The sequence below is a fragment of the Ptychodera flava genome (genome assembly GCF_041260155.1).
Source record: "Ptychodera flava strain L36383 chromosome 23 unlocalized genomic scaffold, AS_Pfla_20210202 Scaffold_23__1_contigs__length_28996876_pilon, whole genome shotgun sequence".
NCBI lineage: Eukaryota > Metazoa > Hemichordata > Enteropneusta > Ptychoderidae > Ptychodera > Ptychodera flava.
The window spans coordinates 2,341,166-2,354,409 of NW_027248277.1; the positions used below are offsets into that span (position 1 = coordinate 2,341,166).

At 37.9% G+C, this 13,244-nt stretch overlaps 1 protein-coding gene across 2 annotated transcripts in view; it reads right to left on the reverse strand.

The window, feature by feature from the left end:
* The window catches only part of LOC139123453 (zinc finger protein 626-like), a 31,373-nt gene extending 18,608 nt beyond the window's left edge, over nucleotides 1-12,765 (reverse strand). The window contains exons 1-3 of one of the 2 annotated variants that reach the window (XM_070689598.1): nucleotides 12,571-12,765; nucleotides 10,355-10,976; nucleotides 5,817-8,564 (exon numbers count right to left, since the gene is read on the reverse strand). In XM_070689598.1, coding sequence (XP_070545699.1) covers nucleotides 7,336-8,564; nucleotides 10,355-10,976; nucleotides 12,571-12,654 — 1,935 coding nt within the window. In that variant the 5' untranslated portion in view covers nucleotides 12,655-12,765 and the 3' untranslated portion in view covers nucleotides 5,817-7,335. Of the gene's footprint in view, nucleotides 1-5,816; nucleotides 8,565-10,354; nucleotides 10,977-12,570 lie in introns of those variants that run through there. The other variant, XM_070689599.1, reaches the window with a different exon arrangement.
* Nucleotides 12,766-13,244: the final 479 nt, after the last annotated feature.

The following is a 13,244-nucleotide window of genomic DNA, read 5'->3' on the forward strand; positions in this document are numbered from 1 at the left end:
TCACTCCTGCAGGTGACTTTACTAGCTACCTCCATGGAAACTATCAAAATTCTTTTTTCTTTCACCCTGTCACGGATCAAGATGTTTTTAATGTAATTAGGACCCTAGATCCACGTAAAGCTGTCGGTCCGGACAATAATCACCCACTGTTAATTATTCATGCTTCGCCTATTATATCCCACCCATTTGCCCACGTAATTAATTGTTCTTTGCAGCAAGGTATCCTTCCCAATGATTTAAAGTTAGCAAAAGTTGTTCCAATTTACAAGAAGGGCTCTCCTGAAAATGTAAGCAATTACAGACCCATCTCAATTCTCCCAACTTTCAGCAAAATTATCGAGTCAACTGTGAACAAACAAATTATCCGCTATCTTGAAGAAAAACACATACTTATTGAGACACAGTTTGGGTTCCGCAAACGTTATAACACGAAATTGGCCCTCATAGACTTAGTCACTGATATTAGCGACTGTCTAGATAAAGGTTCTCTCACCTTGGAATATTCATCGATTTTAAAAAAGCCTTCGACACCATCAATCATGACATCTTGATTCATACACTGCGCCACTATGACATCAGAGGTGCATCCATGGCCAAACCTAACATGTACGGACCTAACGTGTCTAAAATGTCTAACGTGCAGACTTTTACTGTGTTCAGTCATGCACGTTTGCCTTACACGTTTGGGTTCTATAATGTACAATGGCATACAATTGCCCATAGCACGTTAGCTTCAACAATGTGAAACGTGCATTTTTACCAACTACTGGCCATAGCTCCAGAGGTGTTCCATTACACTGGTTTAAGAATTACTTGACATCCCGTCAGCAATTTGTCAACATCAACAATGTTACATCTCTTTACTCTCAGATCCAATGTGGCGTCCCACAACGTTCAATACTAGGTCCAGTTTTATTTTTAATTTATATCAATGATATCGCTAATTCGTCTTATAGGTTCCAGTTTCGTCTCTTTGCAGACGACACCAATTTGTTCAAGTTTATTGATAGCAACCAAATTGACTTTATGCAAATAAATTCTGACTTCCATGAGGTTTGTAATTGGTGTCGGGCAAATAAACTTACAATAAATATTGATAAAACAACTATATGATTATTAAAACATCACGTAAACATGTATTGCTAATGGGACCTAGATATTGATGGCCATAAAATAGAAAGTGTTCCTTCTGCAACCTATCTTGGAGTCACCCTTGATGAAAATATTACGTGGAAGGCGCACATCCAGAACGTTATCAAAATCATTGCCCCGAAGGTTGGTATAATTTCACAACTTCGTCACTTTGTACCTAGAAATGTCCTCCTTCTGTTGTACAACTCGCTTATTCTGCCACACATCTCCTATTGTATTGAAATCTGGGGCAATACTTTTACGACTTACCTTGAGCCATTGCATTTACTCCAAAAGAAAATTACTCGCCTGATCACCTTCTCTGATTACCGTGCCCACTCTGCCCCTTTATTCAAACAGCTTTGTATTTTAGACATTTTTAAACTTTGTAAATTTCACACCTGCGTTTTTGTATTTGACTTGTTACATGACAACTATGCCCAAGACAAAGGTCGTTACGTCGACACAATTCCCCATGACTATCCTACCCGTTTTTCTATTCAAGACAAAATTTATGTCTAATTGAACTTGTACATAGTTATAATTGGCTAAAGTGTTGTCTTACGGCTAAATTCAGGCCCTGACACCTTTTGGACACCCCTAACAATAATAGTAAAGTCCGCTAGGTACTTCCGTGGCAGCATACTTGACAAGGTCCGTAATTTTACAAAATAAGTTGATAGTAAATACCTGTAGTCTAGTTGGATCCGAACTTAATTGCAAAACCGTGTGTAACTGTAGCCAAGCCTATTTGAAGACACATTTAGTCACTGGTGGCGCTTTAGATATCGTTGATCTCCTCACTTTGGATCAATACTCCGTCGGAAAACAACTCTGTGACATTTATGATATCGTGTGGTGAAATATGCATCCGGAAATTAGCATAATGGTTGATAAAGATTTATTTGATTAAAAAAGAAAGAAGTATAAAGTTGCATAGAGTGCTCTGGGCGAAGCAAATCGACAAATTATTTTGACAATGATAATTATGTTGACACAAAGCACGACAAAGCAAATTGCAGGGATGCCATCATCTTGTGTTTGTGGCAAACTCTGACTGTGGCAGGGACCAAGAATTTGGTTGAAGGGTGGATAAACATGTCATTATCGAAGAAGATACTGTTACAGAGGTTTGACTAAATTTTCAGCCGTATGTTTCGTTCTTAGATTTTTCATGAGAGGATTCGCCGGCACAAACCATGTATCTAGGCTAATCCCCTGAAGGCGGAAATTTCCGCGTTACCGAATTAATGGTGTACTTATGGTACATACTAAATACAAATTGAGGAACCCTGGTGTTTCCCAAGAGAGACTGGAACATGGAAAGAGATTTTACTTCAGAAACAGATAAAGTTTGGTAGGACTAGTTTGACGTTTGATGTACATGACATAATTAAATAAAAATACCGTCAAGGACAGTATGCTCATATTTGGTTTGAATTGGTCCATCAAGAAATATTTAAACCAGAAAAAAAAGAACGACAAAAGTAAATAAGGTCTGAAACTTTAGGTACTGGAGGTCAACTTTAGGAACAGGCTTAGCAGAGGAATGTTCCAACACAGTCCTTCATGGTTTCAGCAGGTCTGCCAATATGTATCAGTTAATGAACAATGACAGGAAATGACTCAAGCTCAGTGGAGTAGCCTGTTTCAGTCACTGCCACCACTCCGACACATAATAGGTACACTGCATACAACTAGGTTAGAGATTACAAAATCTGTAACTCAGATGTGTGGGTTGTTTCGGTTAATGCCACCACTCCGGCACATTTGCAGGACTTTCCCTTTTTCTTACCTCATTTGCATATTTTTGACACTGATATGTTCAGTTGAACGTCACATCTCGACCACTGGGTCTACATGTACACCAAATACTGTGATGGTAGGTGCGGCGGTTTGGGAGCTTTTGCCTGTGACGGATATACATCTGCAAATACATAAATACATACATACATACATAGACAAACGGACACACAGACAGACAGCCACCACTGACTCACCATATAAGCTCTTTTTAGTATTTATATACATATCAAATAGAGCTAAAACAGAAATAAAGAGATTACTTTCTATAACTATTGAATGTTTTATTTTCAAAATATACTTCATGTCAGATACATTGAAATCTTACGCTACGATAAAAAACACTAAATAACTAAAGAATAGAGTCACCAAGTAATTACAGGTTACACAAGGAAAATTGACTGCCATGCAAATTGGCATTTAGAAGACGAGTGGGTGCAGCATTACCTTGAGACTGGGGACACACTAAATGATGTATATAATGTCAATGAGATAAGACCAAGACATTGTGAAATTAAACACTAAATGATGTATATAATGTCAATGAGATAAGACCAAGGCATTGTGAAATTAAACACTAAATGATGTATATAATGTCAATGAGATAAGACCAAGGCATTGTGAAATTAAACACTAAATGATGTATATAATGTCAATGAGATAAGACCAAGGCATTGTGAAATTAAACACTAAATGATGTATACCGGTATAATGTCAATGAGATAAGACCAAGGACATTGTGAAATTAAAATATAAATCAAAAGGTACTGCCTGATATTTCTTTTCTGAAACAATATACATTTAGAAGTCTATGTAGTCAGTCAAAACTAACCAAATGTTTTGTCAAAATAGTGTTCCTTGTCATTTAATGACAATTGTTGATCACTGTACATGAATACTTCTGCAAAATTTGATTATAATGGGTTGGAATAGTATGTAAAGCCAAGAAGCCTGTAAGAAAGACCACAACAAAAATCATGGCTAAAAAATATTTAAAGGACACTAAAAAAATACTGTCAATGACGCTGTACCTTCTCCAATGTGTGGCCAGGTCAGGTAATTGGTTGTTGGCATGGAGTTGTTGGTAAATAGTTGATGATGTAGGGGCATGAGGGGGATATGGACCCAAAGAACCCAAAAGATGATTAAATACATCAATCAAAAAAATTCTAAGCTACAGTATAAACTGCCTAAAGATAGTTCAATGTGGAAAAAAGTTAAATAATTCAGAAATAAGAATTAACAGTCCAAAATAGTAATGGCGCACTTCCCTACTGACCTGAGTGCATGTGAAATACACAACCTGGCATCTGTAAATTAAATGTATACCAAGTGATCATTTTACGTTACTTTTAACTGTTTTTAATGGATTTTCCAAAGAGTCCTGTGGAAATGATGAAAAACGCTTATCTGGTCTTGTGTTTGTAAAACCTCATGGCTGATAATTGTCATAGTATTGAAAAAAAAATTGAAAGTGAAGAAATTACTGTTTTAATAGGCATATTTTCCTTGAAATACATGACTGTGTAAAGAATATATGCTAAAAGTGTTTAAGAGTAAATTTCTTTTCAAAAAATAATTTATTCTGTGACCAAAGGATTTTTATTCTTTGAGTGTACAAATTCAAACATTGCAATTTGTTCAATCATCTTGTTCAGTGCAAATTTATAAAATGACTGAAAAAGAAAATAAATTGGCAGAATTACAGTCTTTGTGATGTAAAATTATGGGTTGTCATCACGATAATTGTTAATCTGTTCAAGTACTACTAACTATAATATACAATATATAATTAAAAAGAAAGTTCATGCAGAAACGGTAACATATATAGTCCGCAATGTAGTGTTAATTTTGACTTTACATCAAAATATGCCTTAAAGTTTGCTGGATACCAAATATATAGGGCGAAATATTAAAATCAGCCATGTTCAGCAAAATCCACACAACAGCATTGATCCTTTTCTAATTTGATTTGCTTTGCTTATGTTATCCTTGTATGACAGTCAGTACAATATGGAACTTGAACACAACACAGTGAATAAGTATGCTGTAAATGAAATGGTGTGGCTGCATCCACATGCAGCAATAGGAGTGCCTTTGTCTCTCACCCCCTCATTTCCAACCTGTCCCATCCCTGAAAAATAGTTTGGTCTTACATTTATAATATTAATAATTTCTGTATTTGTTAAAATGTGCGCATCTCAAACACTTTTGATCATAAACATTTTCATTGTTTTTTATAGCTGACCAGTCAGTTAACCTGTTTTTTTTGAATATTTGCGCATTTTTCCTCAGTATTTGACATTTTCAGAATACCTTCTTATTCAATTTGTCATTTTCTAAAAGTTAAAATGCTCCTTTGTGTGGTCAAGCTTTCCACAAGCATCAAATGTGGTACTTCATATTAGTCTGGTTCCCTGACCCATTTCCCCGGTAGAGGGCGTGGGGAAATATAGGGTCAGGTACCGGGTAGCCATCTTGAACAGAATTTTGTTCAAGATGGCGGAGGTTAGTCACCTGACAGAACATGCTACAACAAATATGGCTGCTACCATGAAAACGCCGGTCAAAATTCGACTGGATCAGAATTATGTTTGAACACTGGTATCCGAACCAAAAACATTGGCACACGAGACGGATAACGTAAACTGAAAGGATTAATCCAGAAGTACGGGGAAATAGAGGTGACTGAAGGCTGGCTGTGATATCGCAGCAGTACTTGTTGCGTGTATCGAATGCGCTAGGGTCATTGAGGTCATCGCTGACTGTGGCATGACCCAAATAACCCGAGCACGTTCGATACACGCCACAAGTACTGCTGCCATATCACTGTGAACGACGATTGATGTCGATGGATAGAATGGTGTCCGAATTTTGTGAAAAATGCCAGGCATCATGTCGACGTGTGCTAAATCATAGTGGCTAAATCATGGAGGTAGAAAGTCTTTCTTTCTACCTCCACAGCTTTGTGGTACAAACAAGAAGTTGGTGTCAAGTGAGCCTGAAAGTGCGAAACCCAAGAAAGATGAGAAAAAGTTACAAGCGTTACTTTCATCCAATCACAGCTTGTTTTATTTTAACCCAATAGCGTCCATGTTTACATTAGCCGGTACCTGACCCTATATTTCCCCACGCCCTATACCGGGGAAATGGGTCAGGGAACCAGACTAACTTCATATAGGAAGGTCTGCCTCTGGAGGGCGGGCATCATAAACAGTGTTTGTTAGTTATTTCCTCCACATAAACTTCTGATTGTACTGTAAACATTGAACATGGCCGACGTCCGATTTTCCTGTCTAAAACTTTCACTCATTTTCGTTCATATGACTCTGAAACTCCAGGAAACGATTGGGAAGAAAGAGTTATCTTTAAATATTGAATTACTCGCCGATATTTTGCAAAATTTAATGAGAAAAAATGCAAGGAAAATTCCGACAGGCTTACACAATGACCGTTCTCAGACTCAGAGGCATATGATCATCTGCAGATTATGCAACAGGCCCATATCACGTGAGGCCATGAGGGGATATCCATGCAACTCAGTACCAAACACTAGCGCACACAGAGTGAGCAAACACAAAGTGAGTACCCCTAACGTCAGCTCAGTAGTCTGTATTAGATCGTAGTCAACTAAGAACCTTGGAGAAAGGCTTAGCACTGTGGCTATGCCGCTAAGTCCCTTTTGATTTTTGTCGCAGCTGAAAATCGTTCTCCTAAACCTCAACCTGAACCATGAACACCCCCACCAGTTTATGATATGACCCATCACAATGGCATGACGTCAACGGATCTTGACAGACGGAAGTATTGACAGACGGAAGTAGTTGACACCAGCATACTGGTTTTTCAACTCTAATACCTTCTCTGTCTATAAATAGACACGAGAAGGTAACAAAAACGTATATGGTTCTAAAATGTACACACTTCAGTTTGTGTGAGAAATATTTCAGTATTCACAGTAGTGAAATACTCGCATTCAGTGTTGAGTCATACTTTTCAAATTTAATATCCAATTACCAATTACTATCAATTGCACCGTTGGACAATTGTGGCATTACACGCTTGAAGGCATCAATAATGATAAGATTATTAGAAATTGTCAACAGTGAAATGTCACGTGAAAATTAACATAGAATGCGCCTTGGGGATAGACATTTAATTCAAACTCTCATTTCTTTACAATCCTTTCCCAGTCTACCACTCGTTGCAGCTCATTATAAAGATCTCGGAATAAGAAAAAAATTTCACAGCTTTTCTTTCTCGAAAATGGAAAACTTTATTTTTCCCTTTAGAGTTAAAATAAAGGTGGGGCAATTCAGAATTTCAAATCATTTGTTGTCAATGACACTGTGAACATTTTACGTCTAATTGAGTGTGAGCAGGTTACGAACAATCCTGGGTCTACCTGCTGTGTATTCTGGTGTGTTTAAATAGATTTTCCCTCAGTTTACAACGATATCCACATATATCACATTGCCAGGGTTTTTCATCACTGTGTACAGACTTAACATGTGAAGTTAGTGTACTTTTTAGCCTAAAAGCACGTGGGCAAAGATCGCATTTGAGTGTTGGTTCACTATGAGTTAAGGCATGCAATCGTAAATTAGTACTCCTCTTAAACTGGCGTCCACAAATATCACAAAGATATTCAGGCTTAGTACAGTCCCTCATACAATGATTGCGATATTCAGATCTCACATGGAAAACTTTCTTGCATACCTTGCAAGTGTATTCCCTGGAAAGTTCACCATGACTTTCTAAATGGGTTTTCAAATCTGCCTTACTATAAAATTTCTTGTCGCAATAGGAACATCTAAATTTTTGCTCTGAGTGAACAATCTTCAAATGGTTTAACATATGTGTTCGTGTATCAAACGTTTCGCCACACTCTTTACAGACAGCTGAAACTTTACTGTGTGAATGCTTTTCATGACCTCTTTTGATCCCTTGTCTTGTAAACTTCAGGTCACAATATCTACACTTGAACTTTCTTTCAATGTGGGTTTTTTTATGATTATTTAACGTAATGCGATTGGAAAAGACATGCTTGCACACATCACATTCAAATGCACCATTTGAGTGTTTAAGGAATTTGTGACTAGATCTTGATGAGCAACTTATGAATATTCGATCACAATACCTGCATGGAAACACTGGTATCTGTTCTGCATGAGAATCAACCATGTGATTTTGCCAATCCTTCAGTAGAAAGTCTATTCCACAATACTTACATTTCTGTCTGGCACAAATGCCCACTGACATATGTAAACTCAATCCTTCCTCTGTTTTATAACCCTTACCACATTTCTCACAATTATAATATTTATCACCAATCATGGCTTTTCGTATTCTCTCTTTGTGAGTTTCTAACTCTTTGTCTGTCATGGGCGGCTTTTTGGCGCGCTCATATTTCTTTCTCACATGCATAGGTTTTTCAATTCCACTCACTGAGGACACATTGCAACTTGTGGCCAAAGTATTCGTTTGATTAGTGTCATCACTTATGGAGTTGTCGTCATCACTCGTTTCATCATTTCCTGTGTCTCTGTTTCCATGGTAACTAGATTCTAAGTTTGACGTTGATGCATCGGGAGAGCAGCTTTCATTCTCGCCAGCATTCTGAAAAGCAGCTGAGAGAAAATCACAGAGAATGAATGGTTAATGCACAACTGGTCTGAAAATATGCCGTCTACTCATAGCAAAATGACAGTTTAGTATTTGTCAATTCCAGTATTATTAAAGTAGTTCATCCCAATGTATTAATATTTACGGCCCTGATACGGGTTTTGCGGACCGAGGTTGGACGGCGGAAGGGCCCGAGCGTGCGAGGGCCCGTACGCCGTACGACCGAGGTCCGCAAAACCCGTATCTGGGCCGTAAAGGTTTTATCATATACCTTATTGAACGGTTGTGATATGTTTAAGTATTTATCAATAAAATTTTAATAAAGTTGTGGGCGTAAATTAAAAAAAACATGAGCCACGCAATTTTGCGGATTAATATGTACGATGTTTTCATTTGTTCTGTTGTGGAACGCGTCACGAGCTTGTTCTATGCGAACGCCAATGTCACTACAAAATGAGCACAGATGAGTAGTTGATCCTGCTCGTTAAAATACACTTTCTCAGCAAAACGTTGAAAGGAGACTATCAAGCACTTGTTTTAAACCAATTTTGATCGGAATAAGATTCGAATTGTCTACAATTTGCTTCAAAACTACGAGCGAAGCGACGAGAAACGGGTTTGAATCTCGCACTGACGTGCTTTCGAATGGAATGTACGTGGATAGCAACACGCATAGCAACGACAACGAAATAGTTCGAAAATGCGTGCACACTACCTCATTTGGGCAAAGTGTGCCTGGGCGTGATACGGCAACTTATTACACACCTGTAAGAGCGCCTTTTCCCATAGGTTTACATGGGTACGTGAATCTAGGTATATGATAAGACATATTATAGCATATGGACATAACAGATGTTGGTAGAAGATCATTTTAGCCTTGTTTACAGACAGAACCAATGAAGAAAAAACAAAAGGATTCAAGGTATTAATAATTTGTTTATGCCTTGCAATATCAATGTGCAGCATCTCAAAGGCTTTCAGCTTATTGATTGGCAGAATAATCTTGACATTAATAAATCTCTTGAAAATAGACAACTATCTACACCATAACCTTAGCCTAAGACATTTTAAGTAGCAGTGAATAATTACAATCTGCCAATCAGCTATATCCAGAATTATATTGACATTAATAAATATCTACTAAATAACCAATGGCATTATAACAATAGCTTTACCCTAAGACTTTTTAAGTAGCCGTGAATAATTACAATCTGCCAATCAGCTATATCCAAAATTATATTGACATTAATAAATATTTACTAAATAACCAATGGCCTTATAACAATAGCTTTACACTAAGACTTTTAAAGTAGCAATGAATAATTACAATCTGCCAATCAGCTATATCAAGTATTATATTGACATTAATAAATATCTACTGAATAACCAATGGCCTTAATAATAGCTTTACACTAAGACTCTTTAAGTAGCAATGAATAATTACAATCTACCGATAGTTATAATTACGATCTACTGATAGCTACTGGTATATCCTTCCAAGCTGCTGCACATTGTTCCATATAAGATGATGAGCTCAAGATTGTTATAGTGTTGTGCAAACCTCTGCATATCTCATTGTGAATTGATATAACATTTGTCCAATAAAAATGAACACTGCTGTTTTAAGTGGTTTGATTGAAAAAAGTATTGTAATTTCCATCATTTCACACGAGACCTGAAAAGATACCAATTAACTCAATAAAACACTTTGCTTGGCCGCAAGCTGTGGTTTTCAGCTGTGCAATTGCGATGTGCACGAAATTCCATGATGGATGGAAATGATAAATAAACTAACCTATAGGACTATTTTGTTGACAGCTCTCCTGACTTTTCAACTTTCCCAAAAACTCTGCCCCTTCCAACTCCATCTGGTTTTGCAGAGTTTCTTCACATGATCCAATTTCTGTATAGGTTTGGTTAGTATCTGGATCACAAGTTTTCCTGTCATTGTTTGATCCATTTATATCTTCTATGCCATCATTCCATTTAGCTACTTGTGTATCTATGTTTGATTGTTGTCGACTGATATTGATATCTTCTTCCACCATGACACTGTCTCCTGATTGGCTATAATTGTCAGCCATATTGACATCATTCTGCAAATCAATAGTTTCCCTTGTGATATTGGTGAAGGAATTCTGCTTCAACAGTACACCTTCATTCTTTGTAAAAATGTCACGATTTCTATTGTCCCTGTTATAAGTATCCGTCGATGGTTCAACTATCGTATGTGTACCGTTACTTTTAAAAGGAGCTGTAGGACACAGTCCGACATTCACATCACATGGTTTTACTTTCAGTCCAGTTGTGACAAATTCTCTGACAAAGTCTTGACTTCCAATATACTGAGATGACAGCCCATCTTCAGAGACAATGACAAAGACTTTGCAAGCAAACTTCTCCAGTAAATCTTTACACTAAAGAAAAACGACAGTAGATAAGATTGGATGGTTGATTTAAAGAGAATAGTTGTGGTATAAATGTACACATCATTGTCACATGCAAGTTTGAAGTTGTATCAAAGCAATTCTCTACTCCTTGATTTCAGAAAGCTTTATATATTATCTGCATTGTCATTGGGATGACGTCTAGAAAGTTTCAAGAAATTCAGATATTGACTGTGATGGTTGAACAACCAAAGATTAGACAGTCGGTAGACATTGATACTGAGATATACAGGGCCTCAAACTTACTGGTACCCTATGTACAATGTCACGCATGGCTTAATGATTAATTCTGTTGAAATGTTTTAAAATAATGGCCATGGTCAGATTGAAGCATTCAAAGAGGAGTTTTCAAGTATCATGCCCCGAGCTGCCCTGTTTACTGCATCATTACATTTTGGGGGCTACTGAGGGGTGTGTAGGGCTGCCACGTGACCACTACTGACCGGAAGCTAACTTCCGTAGTCATGGTAATGAGTTTCATTTTAATAGTCATTTGAAATTCCTATCGATCATTCATATGATGCAGACGTGTTATGCTTCTCTAAGTTTCTCAAAAGTGTTTGTACTGAGACAAGTTCAATGAAGCCTAAGTTCAACAACGTATGGGTAATGAATCTTATCTTATATCTGGAGGTGGATTTTTTCCGTATATATATTTTAAACTTTTCTCAAAATCACCCAACAATTAATTTAACCACCCAAATATTCGGCGTTATTCGAAATCAGAAATCATGATCAAATGATTCTGTTTCAACATGGCTTTTCTAAGTCACCGCAGGGGTATGGATGGCAGTCCCTCAGACCACTCTGCCGCCCAAAATATAATGGTACAGTGCGCGGGATAGCTCTGTGTCACCAAGCTATGTGTCAGTGTTGTGGAGTTTTTAGAATTGCCCCTTTACAGTGCTGGAGTTGAAAAATCTGCTCGACCTAATTTGCATTGGAATGCGCATCATGGTGGCGAAACAAATAGGCACATTATACAGATATGCGATAGCGTACTCGACCCCGGAGTCCTTTTCGTCGGGGAGCCAGGAACCATCCTCATCATGTTATGTACAACAAACTTCAATATTTAACAAAACCAAAAGGTTTGCAAATGTCCTTAAAAGAACACTTAATAACACAAGGGCAGTGATCGAACTGTGCACTTTATAATAGCTGCACAGCCCTGAGTACCGTGCTGTGTGTTCCGGGCGTTACACGGCCCCCACCACATGTGGTGGGGGCCGTGTTCGAGGTTTTGTTTGGGTAGGTTTGTCAGACCATGGAGCTACCCAAATGCTACCAGATGTAGCTACCAAATGTAGCTCCATGGTCAGACCAGGTTTGCCGACCAACCCGTATACCCAGGCAAAAATCGAACAGCAGCATTGCAGCCGACTTATAACCCCATTGTTTCACTTTAACAGGCTCTGATTACCAAGCGGGGCATAAATTTGTATCGCATGGCAAATTTAGCTCACTGTACGAACGGCCGAGGTCAAGTGTCAGTAGTAAAGATGACAACAGAGCTGTAAATGTACAGACAGTGCCGCCGAACGCTTGCATTGAATGGACTTACTTCCGTAAACACTCGATTTTTCAGCGTGCTTGTTAAACTTCTTGGAGGATATACAACGGCTGGTTTTGAAGAAGTCATATCCATTGCTATGTTTCCTTGACTGGCTATGATGCAAGAAGGTTGTGTATTAAAGTACCACGCGTGTTAAAGTACATGAAGAAAGTCACTGAGCGGCCTTTGGGTCAAGTTGCTTGACCTCTATAGTTCTCATCGGCTTCAGATTCAGGTTCGGAATCTATTCAGGTTTCGGATTTAACAGGATTAGCCTTACCATTGATACGTCCATGGCATAACTATGCATTTTGGCTGAGTTTTTAAACTTTCTGAGAGTGACATCAAGAAATATAGTCTCACCAGAGAACTTGAATACACATTCATAAGATTTATCTAATTATTTATTAAAATGAATAATTCAGACATAGGTATAACTAGAGAGCATTTGCAAGCAAAAGCGAAGTTCCAGAGACCAGAGCAGCGGAAGAAACAAGAGAATGTGTGACAAAGATAGGTGCAGAATGAAAGAGTGCTTTGGATTTTAATATTCAAGCACGTAACTATAGTTAGGGCTGATAGCAGTAAACACCATAATTACAACTAAAAGCAAGGCAGTCCACAGATTACAAATGCCTACATGTACGGTAAAAACGCAACAGATACATACGGGGGCGACAACG